We start from the raw sequence: 23,536 nt of genomic DNA on the forward strand, positions 1-23,536 counted from the left end.
AATAAATTCTACTTCACCTTTAAACATGTGCTTTGGCACTCTTCCTGAATGTCTGTGTTGTAGGCATTTTTTGTCTATCAGTTTTGCTAAGTGTATGTTTTGCAAAAACAAGTGCTCACTGAAACAGCAGATATGATTCAAACTTTCTTTTCATACACTTCTCTAGCCTGCTTCTAAAAGCTGTTTAGAAAACAAAACCTTACAGGGGGTTAGATTTGAAAACCATGCTTAAGTTTTAGTAGACATATGTAACTTATACAGAGAAGAGTTCTTCCTCTTTCCTGTACCCCAATTTTTCTTGCAAAAGTATTACCTTGAGTTTAAATAATTTAGGTTATTTCTTGCAGTGGAGGTGAAGGACAGGAAATGACCTATAAGCAGAGCAGGTGACGTGCTGTCATAGAGCCTAGAAAGAGTGATTAAACTCTCCTTCTCAGAGGATTGTATCTGGAGACCAGGACGCTTTTTTCAATTTTCTTGGACTTGGGGGGTTTTCTGTGTGTGGTTTTGCTTCCTTTTTTTTTTTTTTTTTTTCCCCCCTCTCCCTAGGAATTGCTCTGTGGATTTTTGATGGTAATTCCCCAGGTATTTTGGGATTTATAGTATTCTACAGATTACTTCATCTATGGATGAGGTAGTTTAGTGAAGCATGTCAATTCAGTCAGCTTTACAGGAGTTCCTGATCATAGTCTCATATGAATCCAGTATTGTGGTCATTTAAGTGAATTATTCAAAATTCTGTTTTGTTGGGGTTTTTTTGGGTAAAAGATATGATGGAAGTGAATGCTATCAGTTGTTGATCTTATTCCAAGTACAGACACCTGGTAATCAGTTTTGTGTTTCACTTGTGCTCAAAGGTGGCTAGGAGTGCTGGTGTTTAAGTAGTCCTCAATGAGGTGAGAGTTAGGAGTTGCCCTCTCCAAGTTACTCAAACGATCTAGAGAACAGAACAAAGCTTTTCACTTGTTTCCCTCACTTGGGAGGAGGAGTAATTGTGCTCTAGTATTGTCAGAACTCTGGGAATTGAAAAATTGAAACTGAGCTTTATTATTATTTATTTTTTATTTTTTATTTTTTATTTTTATTATTTATTATTTGTTAATTAGCAATAATTATTTATTATTATTGCTATAGCCTTCCCCCTGCAACTGAGCAAGTTGGTGAACCTAATCTTGCTCTAGGTTTCTTCCTGACTTTTGTCCAGTGTTTAGATTTTGAGGTTTACTGAAATAACAAAATGCTTTAAGTAGTGTGCTGTGCTATTTAGCAGGTAGCATGTAGCACTGGGTTTTGAAATCCTGCTGTGTTTACTAATTCTATTGCTGTATTTCTAGAGGTCCATTAGCAAATTTATTTTCCCTTTTTAATCTTGAAGGGAGCTAGCCCTGTGGCTGTTGATGTTGTAGGATTTCTAAAACTTTACTGGTGGGGGAAGGAAGCCATGTAAGACAAGAATTACATGCAGACATGAATAATCTTTTTTTAAAGCAGGGATGGGGAAAAGGACTTTGCTATGCAGTGGAATTACCTGAGTCTGAATAAAACATCAGATTCCTTATTCTGTTTAAAAGCTTAATTTCTTTTGGTCAGAAGTATTTTATTAGATCTTTTTGTCATCCATACTGCCATTAAATTGTTTTAATAGACACATGACTATAAATTCTCATCAACCAACTTGATGTCTGAGAACTTTTTTGGTTGTTGTTTTCCCTTCTACTTTTTTAAAAAGCTTTTCAAAATGGTAGTCTCAGATTCAAGTGTAAATACTATTTGTCCTCAAAAGTAAAAGCCTTAGAGTGTGGAATATCTGGTGTGTTTCTTAGTGTTGGTCTTTTTTTAAGTGATAACCAGATGGCAATGATGACAGATTCTTATTTGCTCCTGAGCTGTATGAGGTTGCTAGGGGTTGTCAGATGACACTTGCTCACATGAGAGCCATTAACAGGGTGTTGTAGCCAGTGTTAGAGCAACCTTGCAACTTAAGGGCGAGTCACTGCAGAAGCAACTATGCTTCTATTTTTTTTTTTTTTTAAGAGGCCATATGGTTCAGTCTTGTGACTGCATAATTGCCAGCTACCTAATCACATACCAGGAAACAAACATAGTTAAAGTCAATATTAGCTGTTGTATCTGCTACAGCTTTGTGCCAGGCTTGGTGGGAAAAACTCTTAGCAGCAAGAGCAAGTGTACGATGGCTTCTGAAACTTGAAAGTCATGTCTACTCCTCTGTCTGGAATAATTGCAGCAGTGAATTAGCTACAGCTGTCTTTCTGCATTAATGGCTTACAGAATATATGAAGATCTCTTTGTCTTTTTTCCCCCTAACAGGAAATTCAGCAGACTGTGTACCTGTATAGGGAAAAAAGCTGATGGTAAACTACCATCGTTAATGGTTGATCTATAGTCAAGAAATCTGCTTGAGGCTGCATCCCTTCAGCAGGTATTTAGTTTATTTGAAGGAGCTTGACAAGAGGATTCATAGCAAAAGAAAATGTGTGGGGGTACACCAAAAGCTACAAATGGCGCAGGGGAACAATTAGAAAGAGCAAGAAACAGAAGCAATGTACCACTTGGAAATAATCTCTCTTGTACCAAATTGGATGAAAGGATTAGAAAATCTCTGAGAGACCAAAGTGTCAGCTGTGTGAGCAAAGTGACTAGACTACTTCAAAACAGGTATGCATGTAACTTTTTGTTATATATGATTTTTGTCAGAGTGGACATTTTTAGTTGATGCTAGATTTATAATCACCCAAAAAGCTATTTTGTAAAGAATTGGAAAAGTTCTGTTAGAATCTTATTCTTGCTGATGAATGTGGCTGATGCTCCAGAAAGTTTTCCCTGTTGTTTGAAACTGAGTCTACATTCTTGACTCTGATGTGTAAGATTTATGTATATGCAAACTGAAGCGTGAAGGGTAATTGCCTTTCTTTTCTATTAAGATTATATATTCATACCTTCTCTTCCTATTTTCTAATTAGTTTTCCTTTTATTTTTTTGCCATCTCCTGTGTTAAGTGGGTCAAGTAGTAACAGTGTGCAGAGCAGACAGGACAGAATGCTGTGAAGTGAGGGAAAAGTTGAGAGGGTAACCCTCTGCTTTACTTGAAAATGACCTGTAGATCAAGCATTATATCCATGTAAGCTGGAGTATGAATAGTGTTTCTTGGACTCCTTGTAGTGCCTTTTTTAGATGTGTGCCAGCATGTCTCTAATGTCCGAGTCTCTACTGCAGTGTTATGGTGCTGAAAATATGGTTATGGGCAGCTTTTCAGAATTCTAACACCCAAGGGTATTAGAATAAATATTATTCAGGACTGTTGATCTGAGCAGAAAAAAAAAAAATACATATGGGAATATAGATAAATTTCAGCCTTTTTATTTCTCTAGTCTATAGATGTTGCAGTGAAGTGGCAAGTAGTTACTTTCAAAAAGATTTTAAGGTCAGCTAAAGTAGTTTTGGAATATAAATTAATAGGTCACTTTTCAGTTACTGTGTACGTGTTATAAAAGGGAGCCAAAAGCTTTCTTTGTGAAGATCAGGGTTTGGAGATCTAGATTAACTGACAATACTCATTCAGGGCAGAATGGGGCAAAAATCTTGTGACTTTTTTTTTCCAGAAACAAATGAGTCTGCTTTTGCTTTCCCCTAAGAGAGATCTCCTTGCCTCCAGGTCTCATATCTGTAATAGAAGAAATATTGAACAAACCAAAGAAAAGTAGCTAATATGCCCATTTAAGAGAAAATAAAGCACACTTAAGCTTAATATGGAATCTGGTGACAAAACCTGCCAGAATATCTGTAAGCTGTTTCAAACTTGTGGCTTTCTTGGAAAAAAAAAAGTATCCAGTGTTTTGGTATCTTTTAGTAGACCTTGTTTTCCTGTTAACGTAGACAGTTTTATTTATTTTTACTTGAAGATGTTGTTTATTAGTTCTAGAATCTCCCACATGCAGGAGAGATCCATACTGAAGATGTGGCTGGATAAACTGAGCTGTTCGAACAGACTGTTGATGCTGAAGGAAGTAATCACATCCCCTCTTCTTCCTTTGCTTCCTAGCATCTTGCTCTTGTCCTTTTTCCCATTGTGCTGGCCTCGGGAAAAAGAAAACTCAACTGACATTTTAACTGGCCTCGGTACTTATTTGGGAACATAGAGAACGTTTTCTTTGTGTACTTCCCTAAAGGTGTATAGCTCCATGGATGAAGAGAGTTAGTATAACTCGTGCTGCCACCAAGAGGTGGAGGTTCCATTGACTTGTACTCCTTCCTTCTTTTTTCCAGCTGTATTTCTGATCCACTTTTGTGTGCTGGGACAAATTGCTGCTACAGAGAATTCTGTTAGTTTACAGAATTATTGCCAGAGCATACATGAGTAATAGGAAGGGTCGTGTAATTACAAAAGGAGGAGAAAAGATATGTGGGGATTTTATTCTTCTGGTTAGATAAGAGAATACTTTTGGTCAAAATATCTACGTTTAGCCTGTATTATGAACAACCACAGAACTCTTACTAATTTAATTCCGCTAATTTTTAAGAATATGCAGGACCTAGCATAATGAATTGTTTTAAAGCCAAAGTGAAACTTTTGAGTTAGGTGTCAGTCTCTTAACTTCCTTACCTTTCTAGGGTGTAATTATATCAGAAGCCTGTTTTGTAATTTTGCAGTACATTGACACTCAGGTGGTTGAAAAAAAGAAAAAAAAAGCGCCTTGCTATAATTTTATTTGTACTATTTTTTTTATAAGCCATCTATCAATATGTATTCCTTAAGCACTATTAAGTAGTTCTTAACACAGGAATCGATCTTTCCTGTATAAGCAGAATGAAAAAAAATTATATAAGCAGGCAGATGACATGTCAGTGTTTAGCAAAACTTATTTTTGAAGGTTTTTTTAAAGTTGGCTGAAAGAAGCAACAGTTGTTACCCAAAAGCAGTGATTGTAGCACATTTACTCTTGCTAAACATTCATAAGAAATATGAATCTTACCCTGGGAATTACATAGTTTTGTTATCAGAAGTAGCACTTTCAGCACTAGGTACATATACAAAACTACTTGTAGTATGTAACACTCAGCTTCCTTCAGTACTTCCATATGGTTGGGTAAGCTGTTTTAGACAGAAAGAGTAAAAGGAAACAACCAACAGCATGCTAGTTTAGATTCTACCAAATAAGTGTAAGAAAAACAACTATGCCTTGAAACATTAAGTAAGAGAGTGTTGGGAATGAAGTTGAAGAGCTAAAAGGGCATTTCTGATATGGATAAACATTGATATTTATTATAATTGGACATGGAGTAGACTGTTAGAATTTCATAATGTGGTGCAGCTGGAAAATAAATGGCTTTTTGTAAGCATGTTGAGGGTTGCTTTCTAGTCCAGAAGTGGAAGAATCAATAATTTGGCTATGGAATTGTCAATGAAAAATTGAAATTTCAGTCTAATAATGTGGAAGTTCTGGTGCCAGCTTTTCACATAATGCTTTCAGAATCTTTTCTTTTCTCATCCTCTAGCTATCTCCCGTGAATGCATTGTGAGATTATTTATTTTGTTGCTTTAATGTTAATATTAGTTCATATTAGTTCATATTGTTGTCTTAGAGGGAGAAGAGTCTGTTATCTCAGTATTTATTTTTGGAGGATAGAAATATATATCCTTTGGCCAAACTTGGTGGTTGAGATTGATTAGTGAATTAACAAATAACTGGGGAAGGTGAATACATGCATAGGGGTTGCCTGTGAGCATAGGAGCCTTTTTTCCTTAGGGAAAAAAAAAAAAGGCTAAATATTTGTTGACTGTTTTGGTCTTACTTTCTAGAAAAAAGTGATGGAAGAGTGAAAAGTGTTTTCTTCTTAGTCAAACCCTTAAGCTATTAGTTTCTAATATCTAAAGGAATGTTGAGCTATGCAATGCAGAAGTGTAGTGGTAGGTTTTTTCTATGAACTAATATTTTATGCAAGAGAATTGTCTTTTTCAAAAACTATGTGGAGAAGAAAAAGTATCTTCCAGCATTGCTGAATAAGCAAGAAGCTGATACAGAGGTAAGTAAGCAACAGTTTATGGTTTTGATTTTTGCATATGTTAAAACAGCTGACCAATGAGTCTCTGTACCATCTGTGTTCTTAAACATTCTGTTTTTAGGAGAAGAATACATACTCCTGGTGTTCCTGTTCTGGAGGCTGTTACGTTGTATGAGCTGGTTTAAATAATAAAGGGTGGAAGTACTGTAAGCAGTCTGCTTATCAGCTTCTGTGATTGGGAGAAACATCCCTGTCATCTGAGTAGTCTTGGGCCTGGTGCTAGATTCCATATGGAAGTAATGAGACTATGGATTTTTATGTCTCTATAGCTTCCCTGTAGATATGCTTGGTCTTACCAAAGGAGGATTCAGTAGGATGGATCTCTTCTGTAATGGGTAGGATTGCTGCAAGAGCTGCATCTGTGTTCTTGGTAGTTCAAAGCCTGAAAGCAAGGACTTCACTAAAACATAAGTTTTATATTGGTTAGTATTGTAAGAGGCTTTGTCTGAAGTTACTTCCCTAGATTTGGTCTGTTAGTCACATAAAGCTCTATATGATGGGTTTCATGTAGCTTTTTAGTTTGTTGCTATCTGGCACTAGAATCTGAAGTTCTGAAAGATCGCAGGAATCTTAGAATTCTAGTGTGATATGTGGAAAAGGCACCTCAGCAGGCTGCTAAATTGTCTTCCACCTCAGCATTTGTTATAAAATCCAGCTCACATTTTAGACAGAAGTTGGCACTGTGTAAATAATGTTTTCTTTAGTGCACAGTGTGGGAGTTCACCTGTTCATAAGGAACCTTGAATTCATGCAACACAAATATTGAGCATGCTTTTGGCATCAGAGGCAGATGTAGAGCTGTGTTGGCCAAATCTGCGCCTGAAATGAATCTTTCTCAGTTTAGACTTGCAGACCTGTGGGCTGAACTATGAGTCCTGCTGTGCCACTCCTGGAGACAAGTAAGGCTTTGCTTTTGCATACGATTTAAATTAAGACCATGGAGATAGACCTTTTCTGTGTTAAAGGAGGGAAGACGTGTGGTCTTAAAGCGGTATAGTTAGTTCAGATTGCAGAAAATGGGTAAGTAAACAGGTAGCTATATGACTGAATAGATATCAGAGCATCTGGTACTGAAGAGCATCAGATTCATGCAGCAGACTAGAATGACATCAGTTGATGGCTCTGACTTCTCTGGCATTCTCTATAACTGTATTTTGTAATATCATTGCACAGGCAGTGGGCTGAGAAATTTGTAACAGACTCTTAAAACAGATGGTGTAGTTGCAGCTCTCTGTATATGTGAGGTGTGTAGGATCCTTGTTGGGCAACCATCAACAATGGTATCAGGTCTGATCTCATGCAGGGTAACGTAATGAGTCCCTTTGAAAGGGAAGACTTGAAATCTGCCTGGCATTCCTAGCATTTGGGGGGCAACAAGTTACAAACATCAGCAATTTTCCTCACTGTTGATGGCAAAACACCCTTTAGCATTGTTCCATGATCTGGCTTCAATAAGTACTGGACCCTTGCACATTATGTACATGAGGTATACCTGTATCAGAGTGGATCTCCTTACAGTGGAGATAGGTATCTCGCTTATTCTCTCCCACTGTATTTAAAAATTGAATAAAACCTCCAGAGTGATGAGGTCTTTCAGCTTTGAAAAAGGTACCTATTTAAGCTTATTTTCCTTTCTAGCTACATAGAAAGGGGAGTTGATCTCTGAAATGCAAGATGAAGCACAAAGAAGAAGTTAATCTAGCTTTAGTTATAATAAATTTGCAAATCTCTGACTGCTCCTAAAGCAGTTGCCTATGGTTACCTTACTTACTCTAGCAGGCATTGGTGTATTGATTTGTGGCTGTTAACAGAGTGTGGAATAAAAGAAGTAGCTTCAGAAATTCTTGTCTTTCAGCTCGGTAGAGTTTTTTTGCTCTTCCCTCAATTCTTTACCTTCCCTTTCTGTAGAGCCTAGTTTGGGAAAATTCCTAAATGAAACATCCTTTTGGATGGGAGATCAGCGTGGCCTTGACTGAAGTCTGGTATGCAATTTGTTAAACCAACAGCTATTAATAACAGTTGTACTCTTGCCCCCTTGATGTGGTCCATCCAGGTCAGGAATGAGGCAATGTGACAGAGTGCCAGTGCTGTGTGGCACTGCTTTAATGCAGTAGCAGGTTTTTTCCATTAATTCCAGCTTGTCAGCTGCATAAGATGAAAAGCATTTTCTGTAGCTGAACCCAAGGCCAAGCAAACCTCCATGCTCTCATGTGCAGACGTAATTCCCTTTGGAATTAGGAAATAGTCCCTTGCCGTTGCAGTTGTGATCAGTTATGCTTCTCAGCCTCCTGTGGTAGCGCAAGGAGGCAAATCATGTGCCATGGTGGATCTCTGAGGAACCATCAGATGCTGGCTTGAGAGAATTGTTTTGTGCCAGGTTGAATCTCAGGAGTATCTTAGTTTCATCATAGTTGGAGACCAAGTTTTGGTAATCTATTGCTCTGTAAGCTCTGAAACATCTCAAAAGAAAGGGAAAAAATAATAGAACAACATAAGCCTGTATTTCAGTTCCAGGAGTTAAACTTTGGAAAAATTGTAACTTGCATAGACAGGAATAGGTTGAAAGGAATTGGGTTTGCTTTGTTTAGAGGAGAGGAGGATGAGGGAGGGTGTAAGCCTTGAGCTTGTTGGTAACTGTTGTTCTTCATTGCCACTGAGAGAATTTCACAAAATAGGACACACACCTTGCAATAAGGATGATCCAAACTGTACATGGAGAAGGGGGTAAATTTAGGAGTTGTTAAGGCCTGAAGCAGATTGCTGAGTCAAAGTTTTGTGTTCCTTTTCTGGAAAATCTTGAAAAAAGGTTAGATGAAAATTGTTCTGCTTCTGCCTACCTGTGTATCAGTGACACTGGACTTAAATGCTCCTTTGAGTTCCTTTTTGGTCCAAGTTTTGCAATCACAGCCTGATTCTTGTAAATGCTGAGTAAAAGATGTATTTGCCAAATACCTGCTTCTTCACTTAAATAAGCCTGCAAAGTAAGCACACTATTTTAACATATTGTGTTTATAATCTGCAGCTGGTCCTCTTCAGAGTTTGACTTGAATGAAATCCGCCTGATAGTTTACCAAGACTGTGAGAGGAGAGGCAGACAGGTCTTATTTGATTCCAAAGCAGTCCGCAAAATTAATGAAGCTGTGGTTCAGGTATGAAATGCTAATTTTGCTTTTGTTCTACTGCTCTTTTGTTTCCTTTCCCCAAAGCAGGAATTTTAATGTAAGTGTCAACTACTTAATCTTACTTGTGGTCTTTCACTTGATCTTGATTCTGTGATAGCTGCAACAAGAGGGTGTTAGATTCCAAAAAGCCTATGAATACGTAACTAGTCTAGTATTTGGTAGTTATATTATTAACATGATATTGAAACTTAACAACAGAGACCTGATTTGTTTTCAAGCAAAGCAATCTATATCCCTTTAAACTGAGTATTTCCTTAGCCTTTTTAGTGTTGACTGGGATTGCTTTTTGTTGTGCAGTCCCACTGTTCCAGTGATGTCTAGTATGTCTCTGAAATGTGCTTGTCTCCTTTTGGTGTTTGTATTTTAAAGTTGTTGGTTTTATGTGAATTAAAACAACTCCACTTTGGCTAACCATGCTTTTCTGTGTTAAGACTGACACATGGCAGTATAGGATCACCTAAGTTTTGGTAACACACATAGAAACAAGAGTAGATGCTATCAATATGCAAATTCTTTGTGCTGCTCTCTAGGCACACAAATTGTCGAGTAATGCTTCCAGCAAATTTAGGTGATTTAAAGGCAAGTAAACTAATAGTATTTTCTGGTTTGTGGTTGTTTTGTTGTTGTTGTTTGTGGGTTTTTTCCTAGTAGCTCTGTTTCTTTTCTATATTGAATTATTTCAATTTTTTGCTTGTTTTGAAGCATTTGTTAAAACCAGCAGCTTCAGACTAGCATGGTTCATTGTAGAATCACTAGCTATATGTGAAAGGTTGTGACTTGTGAAAATTACTGATGAAGACACTTAGAAAACAGCAATCTCTGTTTCAGTCACACTGCAAATGTACCATTATTTCAAATCAGTAATACTGATAAGCATAATCAGCTGATGACTGATCATCTGCTTAAGAGGGTAAATGGGCCAGCCTGGTCTGTTAATCTTGCCCCCCTCCCTCCTCCTGTCGTTATTTCATATCTTAAAGTTGTTTTAAAATATACAGCATGTGAGAAAGATAAATAATTCTGGCTTACTTTAAATACTCACATTATGCCATTTGAATATTTTAAACAAAAAATTAACTACAAAATGTCCTATCAGAAACTGTAACACTGACATAAAACAGATTATAACCTCCTTTATAACACATGATACAAGCTATAATCTGTTTTCTAGCCAGACACTAATCGAGGCACCCTTTTAAAACAGCCAGTGCACTTTGGCATACAAGTACAGAGATGTTAAAAGTGGTCTTGAATGCTTGATGGTTTCTTTCAGATGTTGTCAAACAGCAAGCCTAAAAGTTGGTTCATTTAAAGTTAAGGAAAATTACTCTCAAATTCAGTCTCATTTAAACTAAAGTCAAGAAATTGCGTGTTTGCGTTGTGCATTTTCCTTAAATACAGTAAAGCTTATTCACATTGAATATTCAAATACAGTGCTTTTAAAGTATGCAGTAAACTTACTTCCTGGGGGAACTCACAGGTTTGTATTCCATTTAACCATGTATTTTCAGAATATACTGCATTTCTTCTCAATGTTCTTCATCTAATCTCCAGTTCTTTCTGCAGATGGTATATATCAGACCATTGTTATTAGGCATTTTTTTGTCAATAGCTCATTAAACATGTGACCACTGACACTGGTGCATTTCTAAACCCCTAATGACAGTCACATTGGGATTAGATAAGCAATAGCACATAAATACTATGCAAGGAAAACAAGCACAAAGAGTGCAAATAGGGGACAAAAATTAGAAGTCTGGGATTTTAGCTTTTTAACATGTTTTAGTAGGCTTATTTTTAAAATGGTAAAGGAGCTGTACTATTGCAGTTGAGTTTAAACTTTAAAAAAAATGTCAGATCATCTACATTATTTTTCTTGTCTAGCTCTTCCTCTTTTTCTTCTGCATCTTTCCGTCTGCCCATTTGTCATCTTGTCAGGGTGACTTGAGTATGCTAAAACTTAATACAGTTAATGCAGCAGTATTCAAAGTATTTGTATTAAAAGTAAGTCATCTTCTTGTGGAATATTGGATTCTACTTTTATTTCCGTTTAATTTCCTGTTACTGTCTCTTTCTTGTCTTGCAGAGCCAAAAATGCATTATGTAAATTTTGGCTGACTGCTTTTTATTAGCAACTAGGTTGTTACTATTTCTTTTTGCCTGCTTGCTTGTTATTTTGTGAACTATCTATATGTACCTTGTTGACATTTAAAAAAATAAAAAAAGAGTTGATCTCTGCCAGTGCACATTCTCAATGAGGTAAACCATGCTGGTATGAAGTGCAACTTACCACTTTGTTCTGATGTGCACCACATGAATGAATGATTGCATTAATATATGTTCATTAAGGGATTTTGAATTTCTTAAATATATAAAAAGGTTAAGAGTTTGAGATAAGGTTTCTAAGACTATAACAGTTTTCATTGCTATAAGGCTACAGTTTTGCTCCCTTCATATAAATAATTTCAAGTACATGTGAGAAGTATGTTCAAAATAATATGGTCCTTTTAACTGACATCTAATGAATATTCAAATTGGGGGGAAAAAGGGACTGCTAAAGAGAACAAGAAACTGATTATTTTTCTGTTCCAGAAAACATGAATTCAATGCAGTTTTTCTTAGGAAACGTGTGAATAGTTGGCATCTTTCTGCGATTTCCTTTACACCTTTCTGATAAGTTCTAAGATGTTGTTAAAACATAGTGACTTGAGAGTAAACTTTGAATCAAACAGTCATCTGGATTTAAGCATTCATTTGCTTGCCTTTAGAGGTTTAACGTAGATTTTATAACCTGGTAATTCTACCAAATGATGCATGTTTTTGCTGGCTGTTCTTTTGTTTAAGAAATCTGTTAATCAGTTGGGGAGCAAAAATTACATGCAATTTGAGCAATTAATTCTGCAAATGACTACAAAAGTTGGTTTGTAAGCAACCCATAAGATGAGACTTTGTTTACATGAACTTTGGCAAATGTTACACAGAGCAATTAGTAGCCATTGGGAATACTCTTCCAGTGGAATTTAAACTAATTACTCTGTGTAATATTATGAAAATGCCTGATGACAAAAATGTCAGGGTAGTTCTGCTCTTTCTCTGTTCTTGACTTCTTACAAATCTTTTAAAACTGATACATACATCTTGAACCAAATAAGAGGCTTTTAATTTCTGTTGCTTACGTGTATTTTAAGAAAAATCTTCCCATGTTATGTTTGCAGATGGGCGTTCTCATGTTTGTATTCATTGTTCTCATTATATTGCTCTGTTTTGACACAGAAAATGGCAGAGGATGCTTCTGTAAAAACTTCTGCCAAGAACTGCCAAGGAAGCAATGGGAACAACACTGTTTCTTCCCATAGTACCTCAATAACCTGTGTGCAAAATGTCAAAGAACATATACCGAAGTATCAGGTAATGTGCATTGTTTTTCTTGCTTGTTTTTGTCCATTATACTGAAGAAGTTTATTTATGAAACATGCATTGAATGACTAGCTATAGTTCTAGAATATTCCAAGTTAATCTGAACCTTGAGGTATCTACCCTGTCTTTAAAATATTGTAAAGCAAGAACATGTGGGTACATCTTAACTTTTGGTCTATCTTGGTTTTCTCTTTGGAAGAGTTACAAAAGATTTTTAATAGCATTATTATTTGTGAAGGTCATAAAAAGCACCGTTCTGTTCTTGTTTTGAAAGATGTCTACTACCTGTGCTTCAGGTCAGTTGTGAATATGCTGTTGAACATAGTGTATTAAGTGTCCTTTTAGTCTGCATTACTATAACATGAAATTTTCAAGAGAACTACTTTTTAGGTACTCTGGCTGTTATTCTCAGTAAAAGCATAAACATTTCATCTAGAAAAATGTAAATTGAAGCATTTATAGATTAAGGTAATAAACTTCTGATATTTAACTGGAAAGCTAGTGGTTTCTTTCTGGGCCTTCCAGTACCTGAAGGGGGCCTGCAGGAAAGCTGGGGAGGGACTGTTTACAAGGTAAAGTAATACAAGCGATAGGACGACGGCCTTAAACTAGAGCAGGGTAGATTTAGGTTGGACATTAGGAAGCAGTTCTTTGTAATTAGGATGGTGAAGCACCGAAACAGGTTGCCCAGAGAGTTGCTGGCAGCCCCATCCCTGGAATCGTTCAAGGTCAGGCTTGAGGATGCTCTGAGCAATCTGATCTGGCTAAAAAGGTCCCTGTGCACTGCAGGGATGCTGGACTAGGTGACCTTTAAATTAAAGGTCCCTTCAAACCCCATTCATTGATTCTATGGTTCTTTCAGAATTAACAAACTTCTCTCCATATTTGCTATTGATGATCAGTCTTTGAAACAAAATTTAAAAATTAGTCTGATTATACTTAGGAACACAGTCTTCATAAATCGTTTTCCAATCTGAAAAGTTTCCAAGAAACTTTCTAAAAGGGCAGGGAAGGAGAATTTACCCATTTGAATAAGGAAGTCAGTTTAATGCTTAAGGATCCAGGCCATAGAATCCAAGTCCCATGAAGACTTATAGGTTTCATCAATCTGTTACGTGGTTATATTGCTGGATACAGTTATTTCTTTGGAAATGCAGTAGATCTTTTTTCATCTAGAAAGATGTAAATGCCTTTGGTGGTCTCCCTGTAACAAGGGTAATCATGCCCATCCAGTGAGCAAAGCAGAGTATATCTTCCAGCTATAATTGCTTGTACTTGCACTCAATATGTTATAACCACAAAGGATCTTAGCCTAGATGGAAAAGCAGAAGTTATTTGTATTGAAATAATATGCCAAGTTATTATTGACTTTGCTCTTTGCATCTTCTTGTCTGTGTAGTACACCAGACCAGCATCTGATGTCAACATGCTGGGAGAAATGATGTTTGGCTCAGTGGCAATGAGTTACAAAGGCTCCACCTTGAAAATTCACTATATACGGTGAGTGTCCTTTTATGTGGTGCACTCTCTTGTCAGGTGCATGGAATTTATGACTCACTTAAATGACTGTTTATCCTTACAGCTCTCCCCCACAGCTGATGATAAGTAAAGTTTTCTCAGCCAGGGTTGGAAGCTTCAGTGGAAGCAACAATAAGTAAGAAGCTCTTTTCTTTTCTTTTTTTTTTTTTTTTTTTTTTTTCCTCTTCCCTGTGCCATGCAGTTGTCTTTCCTTCTTTTTCCTTTTGTAGTCCTTCTGTTGCTGCTTCTAAGCTTGACTTAGCTGAAGTGGAAAAGTTTAGTAGAAAATCAGAAATTATGGCTATGGGGAAGGATTCTCTTGATCCAGGCCACCCAGATTTAAAAAATAAAATCTCTCTTGTGTTTCTGCTTCTTAATTTGTCCAGAGCATGCAATAAACTTTAGAGGTTAGATGCTTTGGAGAATCAAAGCCTCTATCTCTACCCTATTTTGACAAAGCTTTGTCTCCCTGTACCCCACTTCTGTTTCCTTCATCTGTTGTTGAAGATACATTATGTATCATCTTTCCTTGTCCCAAAAATGGGCAAATGTGAATAAACTGAATCCCAGATACAACATACAGAAACCTAAAATAACTCAAAGAGGGAGCCTATATAGACAATAAATGTCTATCTCCACAGTTTCAGAAAACCTGCTGGTCTTTAAGTTCAAATGTAAAGTTAATCTTCAGCCTTCTTTTTTCCATAAAATGAGCCTAGTTCTCAAGCTAATATTAATGCATAGTAATCACATTCTTAAGGACCACTGGCCTTTTCTCCTTTTTTTAGCTTACAAGATAGCTTTGAATACATCAACCAAGATACCGGTGTTGGAAAGCTGAGCTCGAATCAGAATGGTTTGGGAACCTGTCGCAGTGGAAGTAATTTAGGTAACTATTTCCAGGTTCCATGTCTTTCTGACAACACGAGGCCATCTGTTCATTTTGGTTTTTTCCCATGTATCACCTTTGTTTGTTTTGTTTTTTTTTTCTTTTTTTTGCATTGCATTGTCTCTACATTGCTTTTGTTTCCTAGGTGTGTTACAGCTGTGTAGCAGCAAGCTGCTGCAGGGTGTGTCTGAAGGAGGTCCCCTCCGGCTCATCCGCAGTGCTTCTTTCTTTGCAGGTTTGTGTGGAATGCCAGCCACAGTGTGAACCATCCATATGCACACAAATCCAGCTCCTTCTGAGTTCTTGTAGGACATACATAATTACTCTCTAAAAACAGAAAGGGCTAAAATAGTGACAGTGAACAGAAGTATCTGGCTTATATTTATTTTTTTTTCCAAAAAAACTCCTACATGAATTGGGTTTAGTTCCTATTTTGTTTATAATTCCTTTATTTAATTTTAAAGGTATTTTTATACAGTGTTTGTAATAATAAATGAGCCCTTATGTTTCTTAGAGAATTTATGTTTCCTAGCTTATAGCTCGTTTCTTGCTAATATGAAGGTGTCTTGCTGGTGTACAGCTCTTTCTTCTCTTACCTTTTGCTGCTTTTTTAAATTTGATGGCACACTTTCAAAATTAACTATTGAGCTTAGTCTGGGAGGGGATTTAAGGTTTTTTCTTTAACAATATCAATTAATTTCATTTTCAAAACTGAACTACATGAAGTCTGCTTTTACAGGCATACTGATGACCCATGCAGGTGGGTAGATCTTAGACCTTATTAGTTCTGTTTATTGCTAAAATGTGAACTGGAATACCAATGCAGTTTCTTCACAGCCTTTGCAGATCTTGCATGCTCTACAATTTGACTGACTCTGCATTACTAACACTTCAATGCAATACAGCATAGGCTGAATGTGTCTTACTGTGAGGCTTTGTGGATAGTAAATTTCTGCTTGGGGAGTGAAGCTTAATTGACCTTATGCTTGACTATGTTATGATGTTAACCTGTGTAAAGTGACAGTCTTGTACACACAAAATGTCAAGAGGGACAGATAGGGGCTACCACCAGTCCTCATTTTCAAAGCATATCTGATTTCTGATAATATAGACTGTGTTCACATTCTTAAGCTTCTTAGAGAGGTCTTTAGATTGAGGCAAACAACCAACTTAATCTAGTAACATGATACTACTCAGTATGGAAATACTGTTTGCTGCTACCTCTGCTCACACCATACTGCTTCTTTGGAGTAACAGTACAAGATGTATCTTTGCTGTTTGATGACCTTTAAACTTAAACTTTTTTTTTCAATGCTGACAAATAGTATGATAAGTTATGTAATATTTCCTATTGATCTGATCTGTTTGTTTTAGCACACAGCACACCTGTTGATATGCCTAGCAGAGGACAAAATGAGGACAGAGACAGTGGCATTGCTCGGTCAGGTATCTGCTGTCTGTTTTGTTTGCTGGCTTTTGTAATTATTTTACAGTTCTTTGATGCAGGGATTCACTTGAAAGAGAGGCACCCTATGACCCAGAAATCCAAAAAATTTGGATCTGCTAAGCAGCTTTCTTTCTTCTTTTGCCTCAAGCCTTAATGCAAAAATATTTGTAGTGATATTCTTTGTTGACAGCCATCGTTTTCTGGGTTCTTACCCAATTTATAATTTGGAGAAAGAAGTAGCTGGAGCCTTCACTAAATCCAAGGAAGAGATGATGTTTTTTGCACTGAATAGGAAAAGGAGGCCAGGAAACCAGGAGATCTGCCTGTTGTAATGGGAGGGCAACACCTCTTAAGACAGCATGCTTTTAATGAGGATAAGACAACATTTAGTATGTTCTAGTAAGGAAGATCTCTGACTTTATAAGGAAAGAATGTCCTTAGGCAGCAAGAAATATTTAAAATTATTCTGTCCTGTTGCAAGTGAGTTATGTGAAAAAGGTCAGAAAGCAAAAGCAATATCTGTGGAAATTTGTTTGCAGTTAGACTACAAAGAAAAATATTTAACCAGCACTCTTTGTAATTCTTTGTATGTGGGTTTTCTTGCTTTCTTAATAGCATCTCTGAGCAGTCTTCTGGTCACCCCTTTTCCATCTCCAAGCTCTTCATCATCGTCTTCTAGCAGCTACCAACGTCGCTGGCTCCGAAGTCAGACAACCAGTTTAGAGAATGGAATTATTCCAAGGTGGTGAGTGCAACACTTTTCTTCTTAAAACAGCTGTTTTAGTTTAAGCTAAACAGGGATTATGCCTCTTTTCTTTAAAAGGACAAATCCTGTTACTAAATGCTCTTTGTTTAGTTTAACTTCTGTGCATGTTACATAATATTGCCAATATGAAGAAAGATCAAATTGTGACCAAACATGAACTGCAAGGCCTGATTTGAACTATACTTACTTCTATTGAACATACAGGCTGTGTCTGAAGCCACATTCGGAAAAGCAAATTACACTGCTTCTGAAGGAGCATCCTGTTCAGATGAAAGGGACTGTAGGAGCACTGCTGCCATAATTACATTATACCATAATGAAGTCTGACTAGTGAGGAGTTACTGAAATTTTGGAGTAATAACCCATGATGACTCTCTTGGCTGGTACAGGATGTTCCTGATGTGACTTCTGACAAAACAGGAAGAAAAAAAAAAAAAAGAACTGTGATCAAAAAGCTTGGCTTCTGTTTTGGAATTTTATTAGCTTTTGTAGCTCAGTGGCATAACAAAGCATGGAATGCAGCAAACCTTTCATAACTAATAAGCAAATTCTTCCTTGTTGGTTGCAAAATAGCAACTGATTCTTGAGTATCTGCATATGTGTACCGATCCACCTGCACCAGAGACAGCATGGAATTAGTGGAGAGCTTAAATGATTGACCTCTCCCCCTCTTAAGTGTTTTTCAGTTAAGCTCAAAAGCTGCCAGTTAAAAATATGTGGTCAGTCAAAAACCAAAACCTTTTTGAAAATACTTTTTTCCCCCAAGTGTCAACACTTGAAGTGTTTTTCTGGATATTCACAGCAAATTATTTTTAGCATGAAGAATCATGCAGTAGTTGTAATGTAATAGACATGCTATCTAAATCATGCTTGCTGTTGAAAATAAGCAAGTAAACACTTTGCTTCAGTAAATTGAAATACTTTTTGGTCCGGTTTCTTAAAGAAATAAAGCTGAGAGCAGTGCATGCAGAAAAAGTTAAAACATTTAGGGTAAATAAGATAATTTTAGCCCATTTTAGGAAGGAGCCAGTTTCAGAAATAGAAACCTTTTTCAAGTGTTACAAAAGTAGCATTGTTCAGAGGGAAGTAGGGGTTTTGGGCTGCTTGTTCATTGTAGGAAGTAAGTTGAGTTTCTTTCATGTTGGAGAATCTGTGGGGGGGAAATATATTGGAAATAGGACATTACTAGCTCCACTGTCTAGAATTACTCTTGAACTGGGGTTCTTTCTAAGCCCAAAAGCCTCTTCAAATACATATTTTCTGATTACTTGCTAGAGAAACAGTAGGATTCTGGTTGAATACTTCAGTGACAGCAGAGTTTGCACTTCAGTTTGCACAGCCAAGATTTTACAGTCTCTGTAACTGATGCTTTAGGCCAGTAGCTCAAAGAAAATGAGATGTCTAGCTGGAACTCCTTGTAGTCAGTTGGCAGGCAAGCTACGTTAGCAGCTTTGTTGAAAAGGCTTCTCTCACAGACCTAAATTCTTCAATTTCTGTTCCTGGGAAGCAGCACAAAAGCTTGTGGTGTTTCTTAGATGCTAAGAAACATCCTTTCCCAACTTCCTTGGGAATTTCTCTCTCTACATGCAAGCTCCTGAAGTTCAAGTGAGGTTATGTTTTTGTCTTGAACTCTGATTTCCCACAAGCTGTTTTTTGTTGGGGTTTTATTGTGTGTGTTTTCCTGTATTACTGGACTCATAACTCTATGATGAGAAACTTTTATATATTTAAGTTTGTCAAGCCAATTAAACTGTAAACCGCTTATTTTTAGAGTGAACTTGGAATGAATGCTTAGCATTCAGGCTTTTCCCATGTTTATTTTCTTCATAGTGGTCTGTAAGTGCCACAGGCTCCATTTCAAGATAATTCTGATATGAAAAGCCTTCAAGTTTTAATTACCACTCACTGATATTGCTGTCTTAACTTACCAAGAAACTCTAAAACCAAGCTATTTCCATAGGAGCTCCTATTCTGAATGTCTCAATTTATGTTCTAATGGCTTTCTGGTCTTTTTTTACCCTTCTCCCTTTTAATTTCTCAGTGGATTCAAAGCCCTTATTTAATTAAACTTCCTTCCGAAAGACTTTTTAACCATACTATTTTACTCATTGATGTATATACTTTCTAATGATGTGTTTTTCAGTGAAACTGATCAAAAAACTTTAAGCAAGAAAACATAATAGCTCTGTAAATCCAGCAACATCAGTCTCTAGAACTGTGATGCCAGTATTTATGGAAAAACAAGGTGATGGGATTGTGACCCTTCTGTATAACCACAGAAAAACTTGTGCTGGGCTGAGACTTGGGCATATAATGCAAATCAGTTGCCTGTGTGAAGGATTAACTTGTAATTTAGATCAGATTGCTGTGGAACTTGTCTAATGGAGTCTTGAGAATCTCCAAGGATGGGTTTTTCTGGACAGTGCCTGCCAGTGTATTGACTGTTTTCTCATTCAGCATTATCTGCAAACTTGCTGAAGGTGTGTTTAAATCTACAGGCCAGGCTGATAATGAAGATATTGAACAGTATTGGTCCCAGTATCAACCCATGAATAATATTGAAAACTGCTGAAAGAAACATGACCGAACTATCAAGTGAATAAACAGAACTTGGGGAAATAATAATGATCATACAATAGCCACTGTTTGGGTTTTTTAGCAGAAAACAAAGCAATTTAAACTGAAGTATATTCAACTTTGAGCTAGACACAGATGTATTTGTAGGTGTTAAGTTTGTGTTTTCACAGTAATTACAAAGTGGTGCTGTTTTGTCGTCCATTAAAACACAAAGTTTTGCATGGTTAAGTGCCTTAAAACATCCATTTAAAAATACTACGATAGTATAGGTAGCATGTTTTCCATCTTCCCTTATGAGCAGCACTACAGATTCAAGAGCATGATGGATGTACTGCTGAGCACCTAGACAGAATCTTGAGTGATCTTGAGTGCTGGATGCAGTTCACAGCTCTGAAATTACTTTTAATCTCTTTTGTTAATAATTTAGTGTGTTGTGCCTTCATTGCTTTTTCTTAATCTCCCTTGAAGGTAAATCTAGGAGAGATTTTGTAGTTGCTTTATTCCAGAGGAAAGTGTTCACACCACTTTAGGAGCTGGCCTCTTTCGGGCTTGTCTGCCTTCTGTATGGGCAAACATGTCTTATCCATCAAAATATTGGGTATCTGTTCAGAAACAGGTGACAGCAAAGTCTTATGTAGTCAAAGGAGACCTAAGAAGGGATTACCTCTCACTACAGAGAGATATCAATATAAGCCAAATTACCTCTCAGTATATAGGTAATGGTCCTTACAAATCTGTTTTACAGGTCCACTGAAGAAATGTTTAGTATGGCTGATGAAAGCTGCAACTCTAATCCTGCAATGGTTCGGAGGAAAAAAATTGCAATCAGCATAATCTTTTCTCTGCCTGAAAAAGAAGAAACACAGAGAAACTTCCAGGACTTTTTTTTCTCTCACTTTCCTCTTTTTGAATCTCACATGAACAAGCTGAAATATGCAATAGAAAAGGTACAGAATACTAGTTTGGCTTAATGTGGAAAAATAAGTGTCAAAGTTAATGAAGTATTCTAGAATATGCTATATGGAGAGTGGGACAAGGTGCATGGTGTCAGGCTTCCCTTCCTCCTTACATGTGTAGTCTTGAGCATGGGCCCAGAGTAGAAACTCAGCATTTGCTGAAAAAGAGGTGCAGTTTCTTTTCTAGTCAGAATGAGAATGGAGAGTTTTAAGCTATGGGTGTGTTTTCTTTCCTTCTCGCCATATTTCACAATGAGATTTTCTTTACTCCCTGAAAACTATGGAAATTACGATACTCTGTCCTCTCAAACAGTTACAAAGAGACACACAAAATATTTGTTGCTGTCTTCCCCTTACTCTCAAAGATGTTCTCTTCTTTCCCAATGTCCAGTCTTAGGGATTGTTCCCTCATGATTTGGAGGGAAGCTGGCAGCAATTGCTGTCATGAGTGGCTGTATAGCACTGTGGATAGATCTTAAATATTTTGACATGTTAATGAAGCTTAAAAAGGTGAAGAATGTGAATCCTTTAAGAAGTTGTTTTGTGTCTTTAACTCTTACTCAAGGCCATGATCTCATGCAGAAAAATAGCAGAATCCAGCCAAAGAGTGCAGGTTTATATCAGCCGTGTCATGGATGCCCTGGGAGAATTCAGGTGAGTTGATGGTAGGAGAACTCTTCTTATGCCTTTCTAAAGATATTTTTTACTTCCTGTTATAAGCAACTGAATGCAGGGTCTTGTAATTTAGCCAGTCTTTGAAGTTAGTGTGAATGAATTTTCTGTGTTAGGAATTGGGTAACTGTTTTTAGAAAACCTGAGCAAAACAGCTAAGCCGTTTTTAGAACAAAAGTAAAAGTCATCCTGTTGCACTGACGTGTACCTGGGACTGTCTGTTAAAATCTGGAAGATCTCATTAAGAGTTGACTTCTGCTGATGAGTGGATTGATAGTTGTGTTCAGACAGCCAAGTTGTTGGCTCCTAGCCAGAGATGCTGAACAGTGTAACTGACAAAACAGGTGTTGTCAAAGTCTCTCTTTTGGTACCTAACAGAAGAAGGAATATCCAGAGACCAAGAAAGGCAGCACAGGAGTGAGAGACAAGGCTTTGGTGGGATGAAGCTTCTGTAACGTCTAGAATGTGGAATCAAATCACTGTGGTGAATAATGGGTTCTGTTGTCCGCTGAAAATTATTTCTGAATCATTTCTCCGAGTACAAATACACAGGGGAATGCAAGAAAGGCAAGACAAATATGAAGACACTAAGTTACTGGTACACTGAATTAAATGGACTACTGTGCTGGGGCACTAGTAATTAGTGTGTCTGGAAAACTCTTCCCATTGGTTTAGTCTCCTAGATTCTATGAAACATAAGTGAATAAAACTCAACAGACAATGGAGAAGGAAAGAGGCTTCTTGTATGTGCAAGACTGAAATGTGCATGTTAGCTCTTAACTTTTTGGGTCTTTTTTTTTTGAGCAGAGTTACTATCTGGAACCTATATTCTGTTCCAAGGATTGCAGAGCCCGTGTGGCTTAATATGATGTCCAGCACCCTGGAGAAGAATCAGCTATGCCAGCGTTTTCTTAAAGAATTTACGTTTCTGATAGAACAGATCAACAAAAATCAGTAAGCTTTCCTCACACCTTTTTCCTTAAAAAAAGCTTGTATACTTCCCAGTGCATGCAGATAGGTTAAAGCACTTAATGTGGTACTGTTTTACTGATGTTACTTTGGTCGTATGCTTTTTCCTAGGTTTTTTGCTGCTTTGTTAACGGCAGTGCTGACATACCATCTGGCTTGGGTCCCAACAGTAATGCCAGTTGACCATCCTCCCATAAAGGCCTTCTCTGAGAAGCGCACATCACAGTCTGTGAACATGCTGGCAAAATCCCATCCATACAACCCTCTCTGGGCACAGCTTGGTCAGTAGGAAATCAAAGGCCTTAACGCTTCTCTGTAACTAGCACCTTCCTGCATCCACTCCTCTTATTCAAGAGCTACTTGTGATACAGCTTGTATTTGCTGGTTCACCTGCTGTAAGCTGGGCAGAGCTACTAACGAATGTCTTGTGACTGGTTAAACAGAGCATTCAGAGACCTTTTTGCATAGGCTGAGTTCTCTGCTTTTTACCTTGGTCCCTTGTTGTCATACTCTGTTACAGTGCTTGGTTAAGTGACTTGGTATAGAAGAATTAACATGGTGCAAGTGCTGTGAATGATCCAAGCAGTTTAGGAAGAACAAGAGGGAACAGACTGGATTGAGGGGAGTTCTCTGGATCTTGAAGGCCCTTTGTAGTTGAAACTTCCCTGTCTACCTCCTTTTATCTCTTTCTCACAGAGCTAGGAGTCACAACGAGACACCAAGCCAACAGAGTAGCAGTCTGGCAACTGGCAGTACTTCCATTCCTTCACAGTTACATGAGTGGGCTTGGGCCAAGATTTTCTTTCAATGCCAGCTCCTCAGGTTGTTATCTGATAAAATATTTTATAGGTTATAAGTTGTCTTGACAGAGGGGTTTAAATAACTGCTGTCAAATGAGTAGATGAGTGACAGCTGAGAGAATAACAATGCCAGTGGTAAATCCTTGAAAATTCCTCCTTCTTCACAGCTGCTGTGAGTCTGACATCAGAGCAGTCTTAACTGATATGCTGTATTGCCTTGTAAAATTACACAGATGCACACTGAAGGAAAAATGTGACTTTT

The 23,536-nt window shown here is 37.3% G+C and overlaps 1 protein-coding gene across 5 annotated transcripts in view; it reads left to right on the forward strand.

Moving 5' to 3' along the window:
• FNIP2 (folliculin interacting protein 2) overlaps positions 1 to 23,536 on the forward strand; it is a 49,799-nt gene that overhangs the window by 12,754 nt on the left and 13,509 nt on the right. The window contains exons 1-14 of one of the 5 annotated variants that reach the window (XM_051617082.1): positions 2,166 to 2,676; positions 9,104 to 9,230; positions 12,537 to 12,671; positions 14,080 to 14,180; positions 14,263 to 14,334; positions 14,987 to 15,087; positions 15,233 to 15,322; positions 16,462 to 16,533; positions 17,150 to 17,279; positions 20,623 to 20,824; positions 21,399 to 21,487; positions 22,313 to 22,459; positions 22,586 to 22,755; positions 23,171 to 23,296. In XM_051617082.1, coding sequence (XP_051473042.1) covers positions 2,492 to 2,676; positions 9,104 to 9,230; positions 12,537 to 12,671; positions 14,080 to 14,180; positions 14,263 to 14,334; positions 14,987 to 15,087; positions 15,233 to 15,322; positions 16,462 to 16,533; positions 17,150 to 17,279; positions 20,623 to 20,824; positions 21,399 to 21,487; positions 22,313 to 22,459; positions 22,586 to 22,755; positions 23,171 to 23,296 — 1,747 coding nt within the window. In that variant the 5' untranslated portion in view covers positions 2,166 to 2,491. Of the gene's footprint in view, positions 1 to 2,165; positions 2,677 to 9,103; positions 9,231 to 12,536; positions 12,672 to 14,079; positions 14,181 to 14,262; positions 14,335 to 14,986; positions 15,088 to 15,232; positions 15,323 to 16,461; positions 16,534 to 17,149; positions 17,280 to 20,622; positions 20,825 to 21,398; positions 21,488 to 22,312; positions 22,460 to 22,585; positions 22,756 to 23,170; positions 23,297 to 23,536 lie in introns of those variants that run through there. The other 4 variants (XM_051617084.1, XM_051617085.1, XM_051617083.1 and 1 more) reach the window with 4 other exon arrangements.

Source organism: Apus apus, chromosome 4 (assembly GCF_020740795.1).
Source record: "Apus apus isolate bApuApu2 chromosome 4, bApuApu2.pri.cur, whole genome shotgun sequence".
Taxonomy (NCBI): domain Eukaryota; kingdom Metazoa; phylum Chordata; class Aves; order Apodiformes; family Apodidae; genus Apus; species Apus apus.